The sequence below is a fragment of the Ambystoma mexicanum genome, chromosome 2p (genome assembly GCF_040938575.1).
Source record: "Ambystoma mexicanum isolate Mex_15411 chromosome 2p, UKY_AmexF1_1, whole genome shotgun sequence".
NCBI classification, from domain to species: Eukaryota; Metazoa; Chordata; class Amphibia; order Caudata; family Ambystomatidae; genus Ambystoma; species Ambystoma mexicanum.
Genome location: NC_090923.1, coordinates 973,573,289 through 973,595,091, shown reverse-complemented (window position 1 = coordinate 973,595,091; position 21,803 = coordinate 973,573,289). Strand labels below are relative to the sequence as shown.

The window sequence follows — 21,803 nt, the reverse complement described above, 5'->3', positions numbered from 1 at the left end:
TAATGAAGGCAAGGAAGGAGATAAACGGGAGCCGATATGCAGGATCGTTGAGCAAGAGGATCTTGAACCTCAATGACATGTAGACTTGTTTGGACAAGGTCAGGCCCTGGAATCGATGAGGCAGAGGTGTTGTTCATTTAGGATAACTCCTTAGACAAGGCTTGGAAAGGTAATGTTTCATAAGGTGTTGGGGGAAATCAATGGAATGAATGACCTAAGCTTTAATAGGGTTAATCTAACAGAAGGGCCTTTCATTGTACAATAGCAAATGGTGATTTGAACAATAAAGATTAGATTTATCCTGATTCGGCCTGACCTGTACCCTTATAATGGAACCAGTTACCTTTTCATTAGTTTACAATATCACACTGCAAAGGATATATCACAATTTCTCATGTCTTCCTCCTTAAAAGCCAACATATTATTGAACAAAGCTTGAACAAGCTGACATTGTCACTTATCCTTGCTCCAGTGTGTAATCAATAAAAAAATGCTCATTTGAAAAAAACAATGATGATTTGCAGACATTTTTATTCTCTTTTTGAAGTTATTTTTTTATTTAATGGTGCCATTCTTTAACAAATTAACAAAATAAGACTGGTTTTCAAAGCTTACTTACTGTTTGTACCAAACAGAAAATTAAAAATACATAAAAAAATGAAATGTGCGTTATACAACTGAAGACTGAGGCCATTATTTTCAGTCTGTGAGAAGGCTCTGATGCTGGGGAAAGGTTCTCTTGCCTACTACATAATCTCTCTGATCGAATCAAGTAAAACGCTACTGCTTGGGAAAGTCACGGACTAATGTTGCAGCGGAATAAAAACACCACCCAACAACAAAATGTCCCAGTCTAATTGCTAGTAGGCCGGCTGAAGCAAGGTGCAGATTCCATAATGTTGCCGATAAAATCTTTTTTTAGAGGGTTGTGTTCATGAGAAAGCATGATCAAATGTACCTTCCTATACATCGGCAAGAAAGGTACAGCCATTTCAGTCTCCCTTAGTGTTTCCTTCAATCAAAAATAGTTTTATGATTTATTATATCCTATATATTTAATTCTGTAAATTGTGCAGATGATCAAAAGGTAGCCTGAATGCTCTTCTTCCCAGCGAGGTCTACTACAGGTTGGCTGAAGGCTGGAGAGGTGTCAGCCTGCGTCTTGTGTTGCCTCTGGCTCGGTCACGCTCGTCCCAAAGTGTCGTTCCGTCACATGCACAGAACTGTTTAGGGTTCTCAAAGAGGCCGGCTGAACGAGCGATGATTCCTCCGGCCAATCTGAAAGAAAATCATTAGACATATTTCAGTGAATCAGCAATGACATGTGTACCAGTACTTTTAAGATAGTCTGCAGCTTGTTTGATACCCCAATAACCTCTGAATGCCTTACACGTTTAAACATCACATTCCACAGAGTGTCAGCTTACCAAATGCATAATGAAACCTGGAAACAATGTTTTGAGTAGGTTGTAGTGCCTACCTTCAAGTATTTAGGTTTTTAAGAGCTAAAGGCATTTAAAACTGCATTTCTTCTTTAACTACATATTTTAGATAAGTATTTGCAATAGCTATTCATTTGGTTACTTAACTGCTTACCACAATTAGCTCAATTTAAATTGAAATATATGTATTCCATACATGTGTAGAAGGCATTTAAGAATTTGGCTTCGCTCTAGGCAGCAAGTGACTTCCCCATTTCTAGTCCAAAAAAGGACTTGTTTAAGACTGGGCGGCACAGTTCTACGTAGCAAAGTAAGAACATGCTACTTAAAACTCAGACTGGGCCTCACCCCATCAATAAAAAAGGAACCAATGTGTTTAAAAGTTCACTTTCAGGCCAAGCTACAAAAACGAACTTAGTGAAATTCCATCAGGTCCAACAACCCGCTCAACGTTAAAAATATCAAACAAGATAGTCTTGTACCAGTATGGAGTGAAGTTTCAATGTATATTGAAAAATGCAATGTACATTGGAAAAGCTGAAGTTGTGAAGTAACTTTGAAAATCTAATGCTTTTATTTACACATACTATGCAATGTATGTACAGACAGGGATTTAAAGGAAAAGTGCGCTCAAAATTGTTATTGTCCCGAGCGTTCGGGCATGTGGTTTTATGCAAACTGTGATCGATCGTAGAAACATTTCCTATGCACCTTACCTTAGTTTTCCACACTTTTACACATGCAAAATCAACGAGCGGGCCGCGGCCATCTTGTGCTAATCTTATCCGTTGCCACATCGCCCTAAATTCGACTGCCCTCGCGGCACTAAATTATATCACCCGCCCTTGATGCTGACATCACTAGACCCGAACGGCCCATTTCATAACACAAATGCACGTCTCGTGTCAACGTTCTCTGTGCCCCAGTTAATGATGTGTCTCCATGGAAATGGCAGGACGCCTCTTTTCTCAATAAGTATAAACAGACTGCTTCTCATCAGACAACATCAGAGTTGCTTTTTCAATCGTTTCACTGTTTTCGTTTTTGTATACCTGTGACTCGTTACTGCTCTGTTTAGCTATCTTCGTTGCTCGGAGCCCTACCAGTACGAGCCAGAGTATTCCAAGGCGGAATTAGTTGATGCAGAAAGATGCAGAAACTATGGAGCATCGGACGACAGTTGGGAGGACGAATTACTGGATCCTGAGCCACAGCCTAGTCGCTTGGAAGACGTTTCCACCTGGTGTACCTGCAATCGGTGCAAGGTCATGCCAACTGAGGAGGAGAACTGCTACTGCAGAGAAAACTCTGGATGCTTGGTCTACATATCGGAAGAAGAGACACTGACGCTATGCGTTACCGAGCTGCATAACTTCAGGGCAGCCTGCCTCACAAGGTCCGTGTTGAGGATTAGGATGGTGCTTATGCACGAACTTCGCGCAACAGTTCGCCCTCGCAATCCAAGTAACGAGTAAGTGTACTCTAGATTTTATGTCACTTTGACCACTGAGGCCACTAACATTTCTTGTTTGTCTCCTATATTGACGTAACTTTCATCTATCACTGCCAAATGAATGTAGTCTGCCAATTCAAAACATCTCTCGCGCTTTGGGGAAATCATAGTGGTCATCTTATGTGTCTTTCAATTTCAACTAAGAAGCAATATTTCTCTGTGCCCCAAATGTTATGGATTGCATGGGTGTTCACCTTTGTAATGTGTCTACAATTTAAAGCCCATTTTGATTGATCCATGAAGTAACATTTGTACGGACAACTATGCCATAGGATACAGGATGCATTTTCAACAAAGGTTTGTACACTTATCAGGTTCATTTAAATACAGTATGTATGTTTCTCTTCCATAGGTGGTACCGGCTGGTGGCATAGCATTCGTTACAGCCATGGGAGGCTTGGATACCACGTTCGACGAGTAATACCCACCTGTGTTGTTTGAGCCATTTGTGCCAAAACTCCCCAGTGACAGCAGACAGTACAGGGGGTTTTCCCACACTGTGCTGCAACCCGAAGTATACAATGTGTGGTACATTTGTGCCATCAACAACAAAATAAAATACAAATGATCTTTTATGAATAGTTGTTTCCATTTTTCAGTGAATCAGGGACACGCTCCCTTGTCTATGAGTGACATGCAAAAATGGTCGGTGCCCTTTTACGCTCACCTCCTCTGCAACAATCCATCCCCCCTCCATTATAAACGGCCAAGGTGCCAAACCCAGCGTCTCCAGGCTCCCCTGAAGCAGACTGCGCCCCTGCAATCCACATAAGTGTGTCCCTCCCTTCAGCAGTGTTCCGGGCCACTTCTGTACGCCTCTTGCCCATCCATCTCCCCTCCAATATCAATGGCAGTTTGCACCTGTGGCCCTGCACTCCCAAGCGGGCTGGCAAGGTGGGAACGGCCGAGGTGCCAAACACCATGTACACTTCAAAGGTATCTTCCGCAAAGGGGACATTTGTTCACATGGCCTACTCAGACCCAGTGTCTCCAGGCTCCACTGCAGCAGACCACGCCCCTGCAATCCACATAAGTGTGTCCCTCCATTCAGCAGTGTTCCGGACCTCTTCTGCATGCCTCTTGCCCATCCATCCGCCCTCCAATATCAATGGCAGTTCGCACCTGTGGCCCTGTGCTCCCAAGGGGACTGGCAAGGTGGGAACGGCCAAGGTGCCAAACACCATGTACACTTCAAATATCTTCCGCACAGGGGACATTTGTTCACATGGCCTATCCAGACCCAGTGTCTCCAGGCTCCCTCAGAAACATGTCACACATTCACCTACACACCCACTTTTCTAATCCTTTATAAACCCCTTGATATTTCTCCGGAGAACATCTCTGAGCACTGGAAGTCAAGTCTTGATCGTGCTACCTGTGAACATCTGTGAGCGAGCACTGGAAGTCTACTCTTGATCGTGCTACCTGTTCTCCTACTACTAACTCCCCTGCTTGCTGAATTTAATTGAATAGTCAAGGTAAGGGCAGTTAATCTATTAACTTCACTATAATTCTGTATGTATGTCAATTCTGTATGTATGTAGTATTCGAACACGCTACACAGATTTTGCTTCCTTGATCAAAACAAAATGCATAGAAAACAGTGATATAATTCCATCAATCTCATGCATTCAGTACAATTGTTTTGTAATTATTTATACAGATCTTATCGATTTTTCAAGAATGCCTGCTTGTATGGTTTTGGGTTGCCGTTCTAGGAGCCATGTCAAACGTCAGGGCAGAATCGTGCATACATTCCCAAGGATATTGATTTAATAAGAAAATGGGTTCGACATTGTGGTTTTGCGGTGGACGAGATTGAAAGTAGAGCCCAGGCTGTCTTGGGAGACTTGCGGGCCTATCGATTCCGCATCTGCAGCCTGCACTTCACAGAAGATATGTACGACCAATCGAAGAACACAAAAAAGGGTATAGCCAGAATGATTTGTAAATTACTTTCAAATGCAATTCCAACTCTATTGATGCACACGCTGCCTCAGGTGAGTCCTGGATGATGAATGAGCTGTAGGTGGTGGGGTACTGAAAAGGTAACTCCATGAACGGATTGGTGCTTTCTGTGTAAATGTGTCTTACTAAAGTTTGTGTATATACCAGATTGTATTACATTTTAACTATACCACATTTTACTGTCCCTGGTTTTTGGAGCCTCAAATGAAGTAATTATGACCATGGAAAACAATGCCATAACGCTCTTCACAAGAAGCATAATGTTTTCGTAATCGGTTGCATGACATGTCCATTTTATAAGGAAAGCATAGTGACGGAAGCACAGACCCTTGCAAGTGACGAAACCACTGACACGTCCAGTATACCATTGGTGAGCCCTACAGACTTGCAGAAGTTTATATTCTCGACAGTTGCATTTTCCAACATATCTAATGCAAATCCAATTACCCTTTTACCACTTCATGACAATGCACTGAAAATGAAGGAGCAAGATTATGCAGCCATTTATTTTCACGAGTCAAATACAACTTCAAGCGCCTATCAGGTAATTTTATTTCACTTTTCCTTTACGAAAATGTATTATGCTTGGAATTTCCAATAATATGAAAACGTTTATGTATCCTGTTGGTTGTTTACACTAGGTGTAATTTATGGGGTTCTCTTTATATGTACCATTGTCTGCATCCCATTGTCTCAGTTCCATTTCGCTGTTTTCATCCATACTAAAGCAAGTACTGTGTAACGGGGATGCAGGTACTTTGACTACAATTACATCATCCTTTGCAGCTGGTCCAGAGTATGAGGTATGCGTACTAACAGTTACATTGAATGAAACAAAGTAAATCCGACATAGGATACTATTAGACAGTGACATGCATATAAATGTGCAGTGTTTCAAACTTTTCTCATTTCAGTTTGAACGTTACACTTCCTCCCTAATGCAGAATACATTGCAAAATGTTTGAGGGCAACATTATAATCAGTATGTTTTCGACGGTGATTTCTGATCAAGTACACTTGCCATCAATCAGGTGAAATTTGAAATATATATTTTCACTAAATGACGTGCACTGTTTGGGACGGTATGTGTGTAAGCAATGTGTGCAATGAAAGATTTGAATTTCCAATTCGATTGACATTTGTTTTTTTTTCATGAATATTCTATTCAAGGAATGTGCACATGGTGTGGAATTACCAAAGGAGGCACTTGGATCTGAGGTGGTTGAACAGCTTGCTGGTGCGGTCGTTACAGAGAAGACCACGGTTTCACAAAAAATCAAGAAAACAAGGGTAACTAGCAAACAATTTTGTTTTCTAGAAGTGTTTTGTGCTGGTGTTTTCTTCATAACATGTTTTTGTATTTAAAGTGCTATCTTACTGTATGTGTACTATACATTGAACATGTTTTTACAACCCATCTCCTAAGGAAAAGAAGTATAAAGACACAGATAACAAATGAAACCAAAGATGTCGCTTGCCAAACAGATTTCACTATGGAGCAACTATTTGAGGCGCAGCGTGGTCCATTCAATAAGCAGACTCGTGATGCTTATGCCCAATGGCCTGAAACGGAATGCAATGTGACCGGCGAAGCCAGCAAAGTGTTCTTGGATCATTGTTACAATGTGAGAACTCTACAAGATGAAACTGAATATAATGAAGATGCTTTGGAATTCCTCGCAGTCCACTTGACACAATCTACACAGGAAAAAAAGGTCCACCCAATAAACAATCGACAATGATGGTTTCTCCAATTCGTGTGCAAAGAACACAAGCTGAACTAACCGAGACTGACGCTTCTACGCAATTGACTGAGGAACTTGCCAAAGAGCTCGACTACAGTTTGTCTAGTTTGGCGGATTTGTCCACCACAGTTGAGTCACAAACCACATTCATGCAGGACAATTCTTATTCCCCGCTATTAGTCAAGCCTGGAAAATTGAACAAATATCCATTGAAAGCACATTTTTAGGCAAACGGTTCAGGCTACCTAGCGACGAACAGTGTGAAAGTCCCAGATTTTCAGCAAAGTACTGCACATACCACTTTCAAGAGATGGAAACAAAAATAATTGTGAGTTCTGAGATCGTGCAGGTGTCCCAATGTAAATCCTCTGTGGCCATGGAGAAACATGGTTTCATAAAATCTCTGGAACATCTTCAATCGAGCGGAATGCAAATAGACCTCATAGCCACTGACAGACATGTTTCAATAGCCAAGGCCATGCGAGAGCAGTCTCCAAACATTCGTCATCAATTTGATGCATGGCACATGTTACGCTCACCTGGTCTCTGCGGAGACGTAGGGGCACAGTTGTAGCCTTCCCTGAAGGTGGATCCCCCTTGTCAGGCTTCTTCCCCTGCTCATATGCTGTGGGCTGCAACAATTGTTGACACTGCTCTTGCGTGGATACGAGAGATTGCGAGAATGCTGCTATGTGACTGCTGTCTCTTTCGAACCCTTCTTCCCAAAATGTGCTGAGAATGCGCCGACTCATATAGTCTCACATGTTGATTAATAATGACAAGCTCTCCGTCCTGCTTCTCACTGCAAGGGCGCTTCTTGATGGACCGAGTTCCTTCACTGGCCCATTGTGCGTGGCAGCCAGACTAGCTGTGGCTTAACCACTCCTGAAGGTAAGTGTCTTATGCCTTTAAAATATTGTGATGTTGATTCCCGATTATTGTCCGTATCTTTTAATGTCTTTCCTCCGCTTCTCCCAACAGATGAAATGCGGCCCAGTGGTAGTTGCGGTGCATGGAGCGAGGCCAAATGGGATGAGAAGGGAGTCCGCGATGCTCCGACAGAAGGTGAGTGTTGGTTTAAGGTTAAGCAAGAGGATTTAGCGTGACCTTGAACGTAATGTCTTAGCGAATTCTAACCTTGTCTTTATCTTTTTCTCTTGCAGGCACCATCTTCCGATGGATTGCTCGTAGTGTCACAATGTCGGCCTGGAGCGCTGCTTTCCAGAGGTCTGGAGATGAATGATGAATGCCAGAGTCAACAATGATGTTTGCTGAAAACAGATTCCAAGGTAAGTGCTGTGGCTGGTAGCTGGAAACAAGGTAAGATGCGCTCAGGCTGGTAGATGGAAACAAGGTAAGGTGCGCTCAGGTTGGTAGCTGGAAACAAGGTATGATGCGCTTATGCGGCGGTGAGCGTTACGCTGTCATCAGCAGAATAACACGAAGCGCTTGCATGCAGGCTGGGTGGGTTTATATAGTCTAGCCCTGGCCACGCCCATTAGTCTTGGCTCACTGGCCCCACCCTTCCACTCCTAAAGAATGCTGCACGTGCAATCCAACCCTCTCAATAAGCCACGCCTGAACAAATGCATGTGGAGGCTCCTGCAGGGAAAACAAGTACCTTGCACCAAATAAAAGTGTGCCAGTACTTAGTGCAGCTGGGCCCTCTATGCTGTATTGTCCCCAAGGGACAATAAAAGGTTGTGTTACCCCTTGCTCTCGTCCCCTGATGGTGCGGGGTCTGTGGTTCCGGGCCAATGGCCATGACATCACGTTGCCAAATCAGTCAAATAAATTACAGCTGCTGGTAAAAAGAAGGGTTTGGAAAATATTTTTCAGTGGTCTCAGTCTTTCAGCAACCATCTTTGGTGGAGCTCCAAAACTTGTGATGGGTCTGTGGAAATTCTACTTGAAAAATGGCACTCATTAATGCACCACTGTTCAAACGTTCTGTAACGCTCACCTGATTCTCGCAGAGGCGCCGGTCTTGACTGGGCGACTACCGTATCTTCAAAGGTGATGTGTAGCACCCGGTTGGCTCTTTGGGCTGGACCTCTGTGCACTGTATGCCTGACGTGTAGAGTAAGATGTCTGCAGATAGAAAATATGGGGTAAATGAACTGGGGTTATTGGGGTGTCCCTATCTCTTTCCTCTTCTCCTCTCCTGTACACCCCCAAAGGTTAACGCTCTCACCTTAGGTAAGTGAATGCCGAGCTCTCCACTGCCTCGTGGCAGGGTGCTGTAACCAGTTTCTTCACTGGATAGGTAGCGCAGGCCTCTTGACTTCAGAGGACTGCTGTCCGTCGTTTACTGCACGAACGGTAAGTTTCGAGTCATTCAAATGTCTTTAAAGTCTTTAGTAATGATGTCTCTTGTTTTGCAGGGTTCCGGCGATGGCGGATGACGGGCTGAAGTGAGTTGAAGATGGAGCCCGTGTGATGAATAGAAGCGCCTGGAAGCACATAAGTAAGCGCTTGTTGCCTGCTTCACTATGCGCTCTAACTGTCTTTTTATTTTGCAGGTACGAGTTCGGAGCGGCTGCAGGGTGCCGGAATACCCACTGGATTAGATGTGGAAAGGAGTAATGGCACGTGAGTATTAAAGTTCCCCAATGTCTTTAAACGCACCTTGTTTTGTCTTTCAGATGCGGGATGCAGCGCCGAAGGCCTCCGGAGCGTACGAAGAGTAGGTAAGCCTTTGCCTTTCAGATGCCGGAATGCTAACCTGTTCTTTCTTGTCTTTATAGGTGTTGCTGAAGACTGGATTCAGGATGGTAAGCCTTTGCCTTTCAGATGCCGGAATGCTAACCTGTTCTTTCTTGTCTTTATAGGTGTTGCTGAAGACTGGATTCAGGATGGTAAGCCTTTTTCCTTAGGCCCAGGACCGGATGCAGAAGACACGATGAGCGTTCTGCTGCAGAGGTTGCAGAATAACGCAAAGCAAGATTCATCCACCGGGTGTGGTTTAAATAGCCTCCTGTAGTGCTTAGGTGTCTCCTTCCACAGCGACGCCTAAGTAAGAAAAGAGTTCCTGGTAAGAAAAGAGTTCCTGCCTTCCAGAAGAGTTCCAGTGTTCTGAATCTAGGGAGTGGCTCCAGCCCCACCCAACAGGAAAAGTAGTTCCAAACAGAAGAGGATCAGAGGCTCAACTGGCAGGCAAGTAAGCAGCATGGTCTGCTGAAGGTAAGTCCACCCAAGCATTATGAGCCCGGCGCTTCCAGCGCTGGGACTGGGCATATTTATGAGCCTGGTGCCACTGGCGCCAGGGCTGGGTCCAAAAGGTCCCAATTGGGACTGGTTGGCACTCGGAACCTGGGTTATGGATCTGCTTCCAAGGGAGTTGGGAAAACCCTGACCTTTTGGAAGCAGAGATCATGACAGTACCCCCCCTCAAGGCCCCTCCCAAACCGGGCTTCTCCGGGGGTTTTGGCTTGTTAGGAAATGTTCGGTGAAATCTTTTGATTAGGCGAGGAGCGTGGACATATTCAGCAGGTTCCCAGGATCTCTCTTGGGGGCCGTAGCCTTTCCAGTCAATTAGGTAGAATAGTTTAGATTTGGAGATCTTGGAGTCCAGAATGCTTTTGACTTCAAACTCGAGTTCTCCATCCACTAGGATAGGTTTTGGAGATTTGGTTAGTCGGGTTTGAGGTTGCACGGGTTTTAATAGAGAGACGTGGAAGACCGGATGTATCTTCATGTGCGGGGGCAAGTCCAACTTGATCGCTACTGGGTTTACTATGGTAGTGATGGAATAGGGACCAAGGTATCTTGGGTTGAATGTGCGTGGCCCTTTTAGAGATAGATATTTGGTGGATAACCAGACTTGATCCCCTACTTGATAGTGAGGGGCTTCCTTCCGATGTTGATCTGCTCCTTTCTTGTATTGTTCTTTAGCCCTTTGAAGGTGAGAAACAGCTTCCTTAAAGGCTTGGGTGATTGTAGAATGCAGGTAGTCTACTGCTGGTGTTTCAAGATCTTGGAGGGGATCCAACTCCGAGGTTCGAGGGTGACTGCCGTACAAAAGAAAAAACGGGGTTTTCCCAGTTCCCGAATGGACAGAGTTATTGTAGGCATACTCGGCTATCCAAAGGATATCTTTCCAAGTTTTTTCAGTTTGTTGCAGCATGCAGCGTAAATACTGTTCCAGAGTTTGATTGGTCCTCTCGGTTTGTCCGTCGGTCTGAGGGTGGTGACTGGTCGATAGTCTCACATCAATTTGAGCCGACCGACAGCAACTTCGCCAAAAATGAGAAATAAATTGACTACCTCGATCCGAAATTAGAACCGAAGGAAAACCGTGCAGTCGGACGATGTTTTCGAGAAATTCTCGGGCCAGAGTTGCTGCTGTTGGCAAGCCTTTGAGCGGAATGAAATGCGCCATCTTGGAGAATAAGTCCACGATTACTAGAATCGTATTGTATCCGGAGCATGGAGGTAGATCGGTGATGAAGTCCATAGAAAGCATATGCCAAGGGCGAGGTGGGATGTCAATAGGGCGTAAGAGGCCTGCTGGTCTTTCCTTTTGACTCTTGTTTTGCGCGCATACTCCACAGGACATTATAAAGTCTCTGATATCTTTTTTCCAAGACGGCCACCAGAAGTAGCGCTTGATCTTTTCTGAGGTCTTGGCTATACCGGGATGACCTTCCATTAAAGAGTCGTGATAACAAGAGATTACTTTTTTCTGTAAATCTGTGCTGGGTAGGTATAATCGTTCTTGGAAATACAATAAGTTGTCCTTTACTGCAAAGTCCTTTCCCTGCAGATGCCAATTCTGTATGTCTGCTGGAGTTACAAGTTGCCTGGCTTTATCCTTAACTTCCTCTATGGATTCTGTGGCGATTACACCCAGAATTCTTTGTTCGGGAATGATTGGTACAGGTTTAGGGTTGACCAAGTGTTCTTCCACTCCCATCCGAGAAAGGGCATCGGCTTTACCGTTCTTTGTACCAGGTCGATAGGTAATTATGAAGTCAAACTCGGCAAAGAATAATGCCCAACGGAGTTGTCTAGAGGATTGGGCTTTTGCGGTCTTCAAATATTGCAGGTTTCGGTGATCCGTAATCACAGTAACGGTGTGTCGGGCCCCCAGCAGATAATGCCGCCAAGCCTTAAAGGCAGACTTGATAGCCAGAAGTTCCTTGTCAGTAATCGTGTAATTGATTTCAGGAGGCGAGAATTTGCGGGACCAAAATGCCACGGGATGCAACTGATTGGTTACCGGGTCCTTTTGTGATAGAACTGCCCCCATGGCAAGGCTTGAAGCATCAGTTTCCACGATGTAGGGGAGTTCGGGGCGAGGGTGTCTTAAGATTGGTGCAGAGATAAATTTAGTCTTCAAATCCTGGAAAGCTTGTTCCGCCTCGGTAGACCATTCAAAACGTTTGTTTTTCTTTAACAAGGCAGTGATGGGCTGGACTATTCGAGAGAATTCGGGGATAAACCTGCGGTAAAAGTTAGCGAAGCCTAACATGCTTTGCACACCTTTTACGGAGGATGGTGATGGCCATTTGAGAACTGCATCGACCTGCTTTGAATCCATACGCACTCCGCCAGGTGATAATATGAATCCCAAGAATTCAACTTCAGTCACGTTGAAAACACATTTTTCCAACTTAGCGAAAAGTTTGTGTTGACGCAATCTTTCGAGGACCATTTTCACGTGTTTCCGATGTTCAGATTCCGATGAAGAATAAACGAGGATGTCGTCAATGTAAACAACAATACATACATCTATGAGCTCTCTGAGGACATCGTTCATAAAATATTGAAAGGCGGCCGGGGCATTGCAAAGTCCGAAGGGCATGACCTGATATTCAAATAGCCCATACTTGGTGCGGAAGGCCGTCTTCCATTCATCGCCCTCTTTTACTCGTACCAAGTGGTAAGCTCCTCTAAGATCCAGCTTTGTATATATGCATGCTTTTCTGACTTGGTCCAGGAGTTCAGGGATCAAAGGTAACGGATATCTATTCTTAACGGTGATCTGGTTCAGGGAGCGATAATCGATACAAGTTCTAAGGTCTCCTTCCTTTTTTGGAACGAAGAACAAAGCTGAAGAAGCAGGGGACTTGGAAGGACGAATAAACCCATTTGCCAGGTATTGATCCAGGTATTGTCGAAGGTGAAGGTTCTCAGGCTCGGTGAGGGCATAAATTCTACTACAAGGAGGAGTAGATCCAGGTATCAGGTATATCTGGCAGTCATAAGACCTATGAGGAGGTAGAGAGTTAGCCTGATCCTTCCGGAAAACATCTTGGTATTCTAGGTATTCGGGAGGTAACTGGGGAGTCTCTGAAGAAATTGCGGCCAGTGCAACACCAGGTGGAGGGTGACAAGTAGAGACACATTCTGGAAACTGGACCGTTCTTGCTCGCCAATCGATCAGAGGATTGTGTTTCTCTAACCAAGGTATTCCTAGAATAATCTGAAACTGAGGGGCCTTGATCACATCGAACACGATCTTCTCATGGTGTCCATCTTGACTTACTAGCGTCACCTCTTGAGTGGTATGCGTTACTGGCCCGGAGGCTATCTCCGTACCATCCACCGTAGTAATGACGTCCTTTACAGCCTTGGGACAAAGAGTTAGATTCATCCTCAAAACCATTTCATGATCCACATAATTGCCGATGGCACCGCTGTCGACGTAAGCTTCAATTGCATGTAATCGATCCGGATTATCAGGGCTAATGAGGACCATAGGTATCACGAAATGCGAGGTCACGGAACTGGTTTTCACGCTCGGCAAGAGGACCTCTATTCTTGTCGGGCGAGGTCGTTTCCCTGCTCAGAGTTTGTAACTTTGGTAACTGCAGCTCCTACTGCCTTCTTGGCAGGTTTCACCCGACAGTCTCGAAGAAAGTGCCCTGAGTTTCCGCAATATAGGCATAATTGCAACTGTTTCCTCCTTTCCCGCTCCCTTTGTGTTAGAGGACCTTTCAGACCCCCTATTTGCATGGGTTCCCCGGAGTCTACTCCTTTGGAAGGAGTTGGCGGTTTGGAAAATACTCGAGCATCAAACTTGGAACGATCGGCCTTCCTGTTCTGCAGCCTGTGATCAATTTGAACGACCAAGTCTATATAATCCGAACAGTCTTGTGGGGGATTCACTACTTGGGCTAAAACGTCTTTGAGCTCTCCACTTAGACCTCTATAAAACAGCGTAATCCTTTTGTCCTCAGGCCATTGAGTTTCCACTATTAGTCTATTGAAAGATGCAATATAAGCCAAAAGGTCTTGATTACCCTGTCGCAACGAAAGAAGCTCATTGTCCAAGGCCTGCCCCTGTGAATGTCTTGCGAACAGTTTTTCCATACTAAGCTGAAAGGCTTGAAAATCATGGAGAACCGGATCATCTTGATTAACTAGAGGGATCGACCAGTCTGCCGCATTGCCACTAAGGTACGAAAGTACAAAAGCTACTTTTGCTTGATCAGTTGGAAAGGCTGCTGGCCGGCATAAGAAGTGCAACCGGCACTGATTGATAAATACTGCAAACCTCTTTGGGTCACCAGAAAATCGTTCGGGCGGAGCCAGAGGTACATTCCCAGGTAGGTTGATCTGCACTGGATTCATAGAGGATGTTGATGGAAGATTTGCCCCTGATGCGGGTAACGGGGTCTGTCCGGCTTGTGACTGTAGCACTTGTCTAGCAAGATTGTCTGTTCTCTCCTTGGAAATAATTAGTTCCCTTCTTAGAGCATTCGTTTCCTGACGAGCTGCATGCACTTCTGCCCTTAGTTCCCCAAGTAACCGGGCTAGGGGGTCAGTATCCGAGGTTTCCATAGCGCCTGGGCGAGAGTTTTGCGGTAGGCTTTGCGTTCTGTAACGCTCACCTGATTCTCGCAGAGGCGCCGGTCTTGACTGGGCGACTACCGTATCTTCAAAGGTGATGTGTAGCACCCGGTTGGCTCTTTGGGCTGGACCTCTGTGCACTGTATGCCTGACGTGTAGAGTAAGATGTCTGCAGATAGAAAATATGGGGTAAATGAACTGGGGTTATTGGGGTGTCCCTATCTCTTTCCTCTTCTCCTCTCCTGTACACCCCCAAAGGTTAACGCTCTCACCTTAGGTAAGTGAATGCCGAGCTCTCCACTGCCTCGTGGCAGGGTGCTGTAACCAGTTTCTTCACTGGATAGGTAGCGCAGGCCTCTTGACTTCAGAGGACTGCTGTCCGTCGTTTACTGCACGAACGGTAAGTTTCGAGTCATTCAAATGTCTTTAAAGTCTTTAGTAATGATGTCTCTTGTTTTGCAGGGTTCCGGCGATGGCGGATGACGGGCTGAAGTGAGTTAAAGATGGAGCCCGTGTGATGAATAGAAGCGCCTGGAAGCACGTAAGTAAGCGCTTGTTGCCTGCTTCACTATGCGCTCTAACTGTCTTTTTATTTTGCAGGTACGAGTTCGGAGCGGCTGCAGGGTGCCGGAATACCCACTGGATTAGATGTGGAAAGGAGTAATGGCACGTGAGTATTAAAGTTCCCCAATGTCTTTAAACGCACCTTGTTTTGTCTTTCAGATGCGGGATGCAGCGCCGAAGGCCTCCGGAGCGTACGAAGAGTAGGTAAGCCTTTGCCTTTCAGATGCCGGAATGCTAACCTGTTCTTTCTTGTCTTTATAGGTGTTGCTGAAGACTGGATTCAGGATGGTAAGCCTTTGCCTTTCAGATGCCGGAATGCTAACCTGTTCTTTCTTGTCTTTATAGGTGTTGCTGAAGACTGGATTCAGGATGGTAAGCCTTTTTCCTTAGGCCCAGGACCGGATGCAGAAGACACGATGAGCGTTCTGCTGCAGAGGTTGCAGAATAACGCAAAGCAAGATTCATCCACCGGGTGTGGTTTAAATAGCCTCCTGTAGTGCTTAGGTGTCTCCTTCCACAGCCACGCCTAAGTAAGAAAAGAGTTCCTGGTAAGAAAAGAGTTCCTGCCTTCCAGAAGAGTTCCAGTGTTCTGAATCTAGGGAGTGGCTCCAGCCCCACCCAACAGGAAAAGTAGTTCCAAACAGAAGAGGATCAGAGGCTCAACTGGCAGGCAAGTAAGCAGCATGGTCTGCTGAAGGTAAGTCCACCCAAGCATTATGAGCCCGGCGCTTCCAGCGCTGGGACTGGGCATATTTATGAGCCTGGTGCCACTGGCGCCAGGACTGGGTCCAAAAGGTCCCAATTGGGACTGGTTGGCACTCAGAACCTGGGTTATGGATCTGCTTCCAAGGGAGTTGGGAAAACCCTGACCTTTTGGAAGCAGAGATCATGACACGTTCACTCATGAACAGAAAACAATAATGTTCACCAACGTGCACATGGACCTTTATCGGAGGAGCAGGAACGCAAGAAGTGGTTGGTTCCATCTTCACCTCCACAAAAAGCTCTTGAGAAGTTTGTGTTTGATAAAACTCTTTCAAGAGAACTAAAGGGACTCACAGAATTCTGTCACACCGGAGATTTGTAGGTGTTCCACAATATGTGCCTAAAGTACAGACCCAAAAGGTTGCATTTCGGCATAGACGGTATTACTAGCGGTATTAGCGCATAACGAGAACCTAGGGAGAGAACAATCGAGAACTGCAGGAAACTTTGGGATGCGTTTTCCAATGGCCTTTGCAAAAAGAAGCAAAAAAATGTGTGGCCAAGCCAATATATCAGGAAATGGAATTCGATTTTGTGAAAGATCTCACTTTGACTGTGTTGGCCATGCATACTCATGGAATCGATCCTGATTTTGTTCCTAGGACACACACAATGCCACAAAACATTGCAAACGAGCCCTGTCCACCTAAAGCGGATCTCGTTGAACAGTTGACTTCCCGGTATAAATTATTTGCAGCAGTGTTCGTACATGAACAATGGCATGCTATTAAACTGAAATTATAAAGCTACTAAAGTATTAAGAAGTATTTAATTATGTACATTTAATCAGGTTTATGATTCATTAATTTATATCTGGAACAGTAACATGCATGTCTGTGGTTGCTTGGTTTCTATAAAGCTCGACATAGGTGGCCAAAGCGTTGAAATTGTCTTTTCAAATGCATCCTCTTTGTCAACTTTTTTTTGCAAGACGTGCCTGTTGTAGGATGCCATACAGTGTAACTCTGTGTTTTGCCCCCTCCCGCTTTCGCTCCGCTCTTTTGGGTCCTTGACTGATCCGGGCACGGCAGGGTCAGATGGATATCAGCATGAAAGGAACTGTGGGGTCTGAGCTGGTGGGCTCAGGGCTGGCAGGGTGTAGGTTGTTAGTGCACAGGAAGTTCAGTGGAGATGAATGGGCACTTGAATTTATGACTCGTCAGTGTCTCACATTATAAGCAGAGCACATTCCTCTGCGAGAACAGGGCGAGCGCAGACATGGCGAGGACATGGGGTGGACTGGCTGAGCTAGGCGCTGGGGATGGGAGAGTTGCATTTGTACAAAGAGATGGATTTTCGGGCATAGTAGAAAGATGTCATTGGGCATATTTGAAATAGTTTCCTTGTTATCTGTTTTAGTTACCCTAACTGTAACTGTTTTCCAAAACTATTGATGGCTAAAAAGTATTTCCAATAGCACGGCATTGGTGGACGCCAGCAAACAATTAGTTTATTTTTCGAACATAATTCAAATGCCACCTTGGTCGGCCGGTGGGCTAATCGCTCCCATGGAGTGAAGGTTGCTTCGTTTGATGTTGTTTGCGTGTAGTTCACACCTATGCATCTTGTACAGTATGTTTTTGATTTGTGGCTTTCCTTCAGAAAAACTAAACATACATGCTCTTTAGTAGATTCAATTGTTGTTCGACCTTGGAAGAAAGGGAGTATTCGCTATGGATTGAAGGACGGAAGTTGTGGAATACCCGAAAAAAATGATAAGGTTCACTATTTTAAAACTTGACATTGGAACATTTATTTTCATTCTATGAAAACCGTTGTTCTGAGCAGACACTCTGTGTTACACCGAGAGAATGGAAATACCAAATATCATGTAAGTTTGACTAAAGCCAAGTTTGTAGACGAACGAGTAAAGGTTTCATTTTCTGACCGGTATTGCTTGCTTACATTGTTATGGGTTGATTGTTTAGGGCATATTGTGACGACACGCAAACAGAACCTGTATGCAGACTAGTGATACCTAAAACACTTTGTCCCATGGCAGATCAGTGTGCGCCATCAACGTTGTATTATTGGGTAGCAGGCGCCTCTCTCTAGAAGGAACATGGCATGATAAACTGTTATGTGTTAGCTCAATGTACCTTTCACAGATAGGAAATATCCATTTGCATATTTGTCTTTATCCCGGGCACATAGGCAGTCCAGCACCAAAATGCTATGGCAATTCCCTTCTCAACTAGAGTACCTACAGCAACCCCATATATGTGTTTCAGCCTTGTTGTGCCTCACCAGTGAGGTGGAGCTGTGCCTCTCTGAGCACAGTGAGCATGGAGTCTACGTCTGGGTTGCCCCAGGTTCCACCAACCCCAAGTTAGTTGCTAATATTCCATTATAATGTCGTCTATGTGTTCACATTTTTCCATCAGCCTCCGCATCCCATTGGGGGCTAAACATACTCCACAGCGCTAACCTCTCAAGCACATCCTAGACTCCAACTTTCCCTGATGTTTTCTGTATTTTTCCATTGTTTGTGGTATGTGTTGGTTATTAGGTTTCACCCGGAGCAGAATTAAAGGGTAAATGGATACATTTGAATAAAGAACGGCTACTGAAATATATTTTTATTCTGTTTTCTACACAGCTACATCCTTCCTTTCTGCGAATGTCATCGTTTCCAGATGCAGAGTGACCGTTTCTTCAACCAGCAGTGGTACATACACCTAAATGGATGGCCATCACGCTGATCGCCCGGGACCGATATGCCCTTTGGCGGTACCAGCTACAAGGAGCTGTCATGATCTCTGCTTCCAAAAGGTCAGGGTTTTCCCAACTCCCTTGGAAGCAGATCCATAACCCAGGTTCCGAGTGCCAACCAGTCCCAATTGGGACCTTTTGGACCCAGTTCTGGCGCCAGTGGCACCAGGCTCATAAATATGCCCAGTCCCAGCGCTGGAAGCGCCGGGCTCATAATGCTTGGGTGGACTTACCTGCAGCAGACCATGCTGCTTACTTGCCTGCCAGTTGAGCCTCTGATCCTCTTCTGTTTGGAACTACTTTTCCTGTTGGGTGGGGCAGGAGCCACTCCCTAGGTTCAGAACACTGGAACTCTTCTGGAAAGCAGGAACTCTTTTCTTACCTAGGCGTGGCTGTGGAAGGAGACACCTAAGCACTACAGGAGGCTATTTAAACCACACCCAATGGATGAATCTTGCTTTGCGTTATTCTGCATCCTCTGCAGCAGAACGCTCATTGTGTCTTCTGCATCTGATCCTGGGCCTAAGGAAAAAGGCTTACCATCCTGAATCCAGTCTTCAGCAACACCTATAAAGACAAGAAAGAACAGGTTAGCATTACGGTCTTCAGTGACAGCGCTTCACTTACCTGGTCCATCGGCTGTCACCAACACCTCGCGCTGCATTCCGGCATCTGAAAGACAAAGGCTTACCTACTCTTCGTGCGCTCCGGAGGTCTTCGCACTGCATTCCGGCATCTGAAAGACAAAAGCTTACCAACTCTTCGCACGCTCCGGAGGCCTTCGGCGCTGCATCCCGCATCTGAAAGACAAAACAAGGTGCGTTTAAAGACATTGGGGAACTTTAATACTCACGTGCCATTACTCCTTTCCACATCTAACCCAGTGGGTATTCCGGCACCCTGCAGCCGCTCCGAACTTGTACCTGCAAAATAAAAAGACAGTTAGAGCGCATCGTGAAGCAGGCAACAAGCACTTACTTACGTGCTTCCAGGCGCTTCTATTCATCACACGGGCTCCATCTTCAACTCACTTCAGCCCGTCATCCGTCATCGCCGGAACCCTGCAAAACAAGAGACATCATTACTAAAGACTTTTAAAGACATTAGAATTACTCGAAACTTACAGTTCGTGCAGTAAACGACGGACAGCAGTACTCTGAAGTCAAGAGGCCTGCTCCTCTTATCCAGTGAAGAAACTGGTTACAGCACCCTGCCCCGAGGCAGATGGAGAGCACGGCGTTCACTTACCTAAGGTGAGAGCGTTAACCTTTGGGGTTCTACAGGAGAAGAGAAAGGGAAGAAGAGAGAGACATTCAATAACCCAGTTCATTAATCCCATATTTTCTATCTGCAGACATCTTACCCTTCGAGTCAGACATATAGTGCACAGAGGTCCAGCCCAAAGAGCCAGCCGTGTGTTACACATCACCTTTGAAGATACGGTATACGCCCAGTCAAGACCGGCGCCTCTACGGGAATCAGGTGAGCGTTACAGAGCAACCGGTCATCATTTATGGTGGTCTAGCAAGAAGCTGACGCCAAAGCCTTGCGAATCAAGGTGCGTTGAATGCGCATCTTCTCCCGAAAGGAACACTGTGTGCCTCATGATAAGGTTTTGATGCTGTATCAAAATATTGATGTTAAATGGAAATCTGTGGATGTTCTCAGAGCATTGTTTGTGAAATTAAAGAACATTATAAGTTGCAGAGTATTGATGTTTCCTTTAAAAATAGTGTTGTCTATATCTGATTTTGGGACGCGCTGTGCTGTGAGAGGATGCGATTGTTGAATTTACGGGTTCTGCGTCAACTGACGTTAACACGTATGTGATGACTGGGCGCGTTTGGCTACGCTGCCCACTAACGTCATGAAGGTAGGTGGAGAATATCGCTAGGAATAGTGATGTCAGCTTCACGGGCGGGTGATATGATTTAGTGCCGCAGGGGCGCTCAAACTTAATCCGATCAATCAACGGATAAGATTATCACAAAATGGCAGCGCCCGACACCTTGATTTCGCATTTGTAAAAGTGCGGAAAACTAAGGTTAGATGCATAGGAAATATTTAACACTCGATCAACGTATGCTTATAACGACTTGCCCGAACGATCGGCACAATAAAAAATTTTGAGCGCACTATTCCTTTAAGAACTCTCTACAGTAGATGATACCAAGCTGAGAGATGGTGGAAATAACATTTTATACTTATAAACCGATATCTGTAAAGCAAATGGATTCTTATTGATTCAAACCGTTACAGCGTTTTGTAGTGTTTAAAAAATAATGAAAATGGGAAGCATTTATGCACTGTTCAAAATCCTTTTTTTAAAATAAATAGTTTTCCACGTGATTTGAGTGATAATAGCTGTTCATCAATACTTGCACATGGGTATTTGATTATGTATGCAAATAAAAGCTTTGCAAACATTCTCCTAGTCACTTGATTGTGTTGAAAACAAGGTGTTAAAACTCCCACAAACAATTTTTCTGTTTTCATACCATGCTAGCTGTGTGATCTAAAGCATAAAGAGGTAAAAATACACATTTTACTTTTAGCATGCGGACACACAGAATAGGCACATTGCTTATGTTCTGCGATGTCCCAATATCACAGGCCTTTAGCTGAGAACAAAAGATCGAGCAGCAGAGATTATTGGTCTGCAGTGCAGTGGGTAAATCTCATGAGAGCAATGGACAGCCCTACAGATCAGTTGCTTTTAATCCCTAAAATAGTCAAATAATCTCAAGAAAACAAAATGGAGAGTAAACATATTCCCAACAAAAATAAGAAACCTAACCCCCGGCCCCCTGCTTCCTCCCACACAGACAAAGCTTCATGTGTAGTTCAGATCAGTGGTACTAGCAGAAAAGCGACACGAAGGAGCTCTGACATGAGCACCATTCCTAAAATATAGAGTTGCATGAGTACAAATTGGGGCTCACAAAACCAAAAGGAGTGAACATTGAGTGTGGAGTGCCATACAGAGAATGTCTATTTCCTCTGCAATTTAACCTTTATCTTAAACCCTTGCATTACTGGTGTAAGGGATCAAGAGTAAGAGTCAGACACAGTAAAAAGTTTCAGTATGAAATAGGACCTTTATTGTCAAAATAATAAGAGGGGTTGGGGAAGACTTACCTGTCCTTATCTCTATGAGGTGTTCCCCTGCCTAAACAAAACTAATGAACGTCTGCGTCAGGATGTTAAACCAAAGAGAGTCCTCCGTCCTGTGTCCAAAAACCCTAAACTGCCCACTTTCTTATCAACTCCTCTTTTTAAATATTGGGTCACCCACCC

The 21,803-nt window shown here is 44.9% G+C and overlaps 1 protein-coding gene across 6 annotated transcripts in view; it reads right to left on the bottom strand.

Annotated features, from left to right (window-relative positions):
* Nucleotides 1-511: 511 nt before the first annotated feature.
* Nucleotides 512-21,803, bottom strand: part of CCS (copper chaperone for superoxide dismutase) — a 928,930-nt gene continuing 907,638 nt past the window's right edge. For all 6 annotated transcript variants that reach the window (XM_069644778.1, XM_069644780.1, XM_069644782.1 and 3 more), the window contains one exon: nt 512-1,278. In XM_069644778.1, coding sequence (XP_069500879.1) covers nt 1,151-1,278 — 128 coding nt within the window. In that variant the 3' untranslated portion in view covers nt 512-1,150. The remainder of the gene's footprint in view (nt 1,279-21,803) is intronic.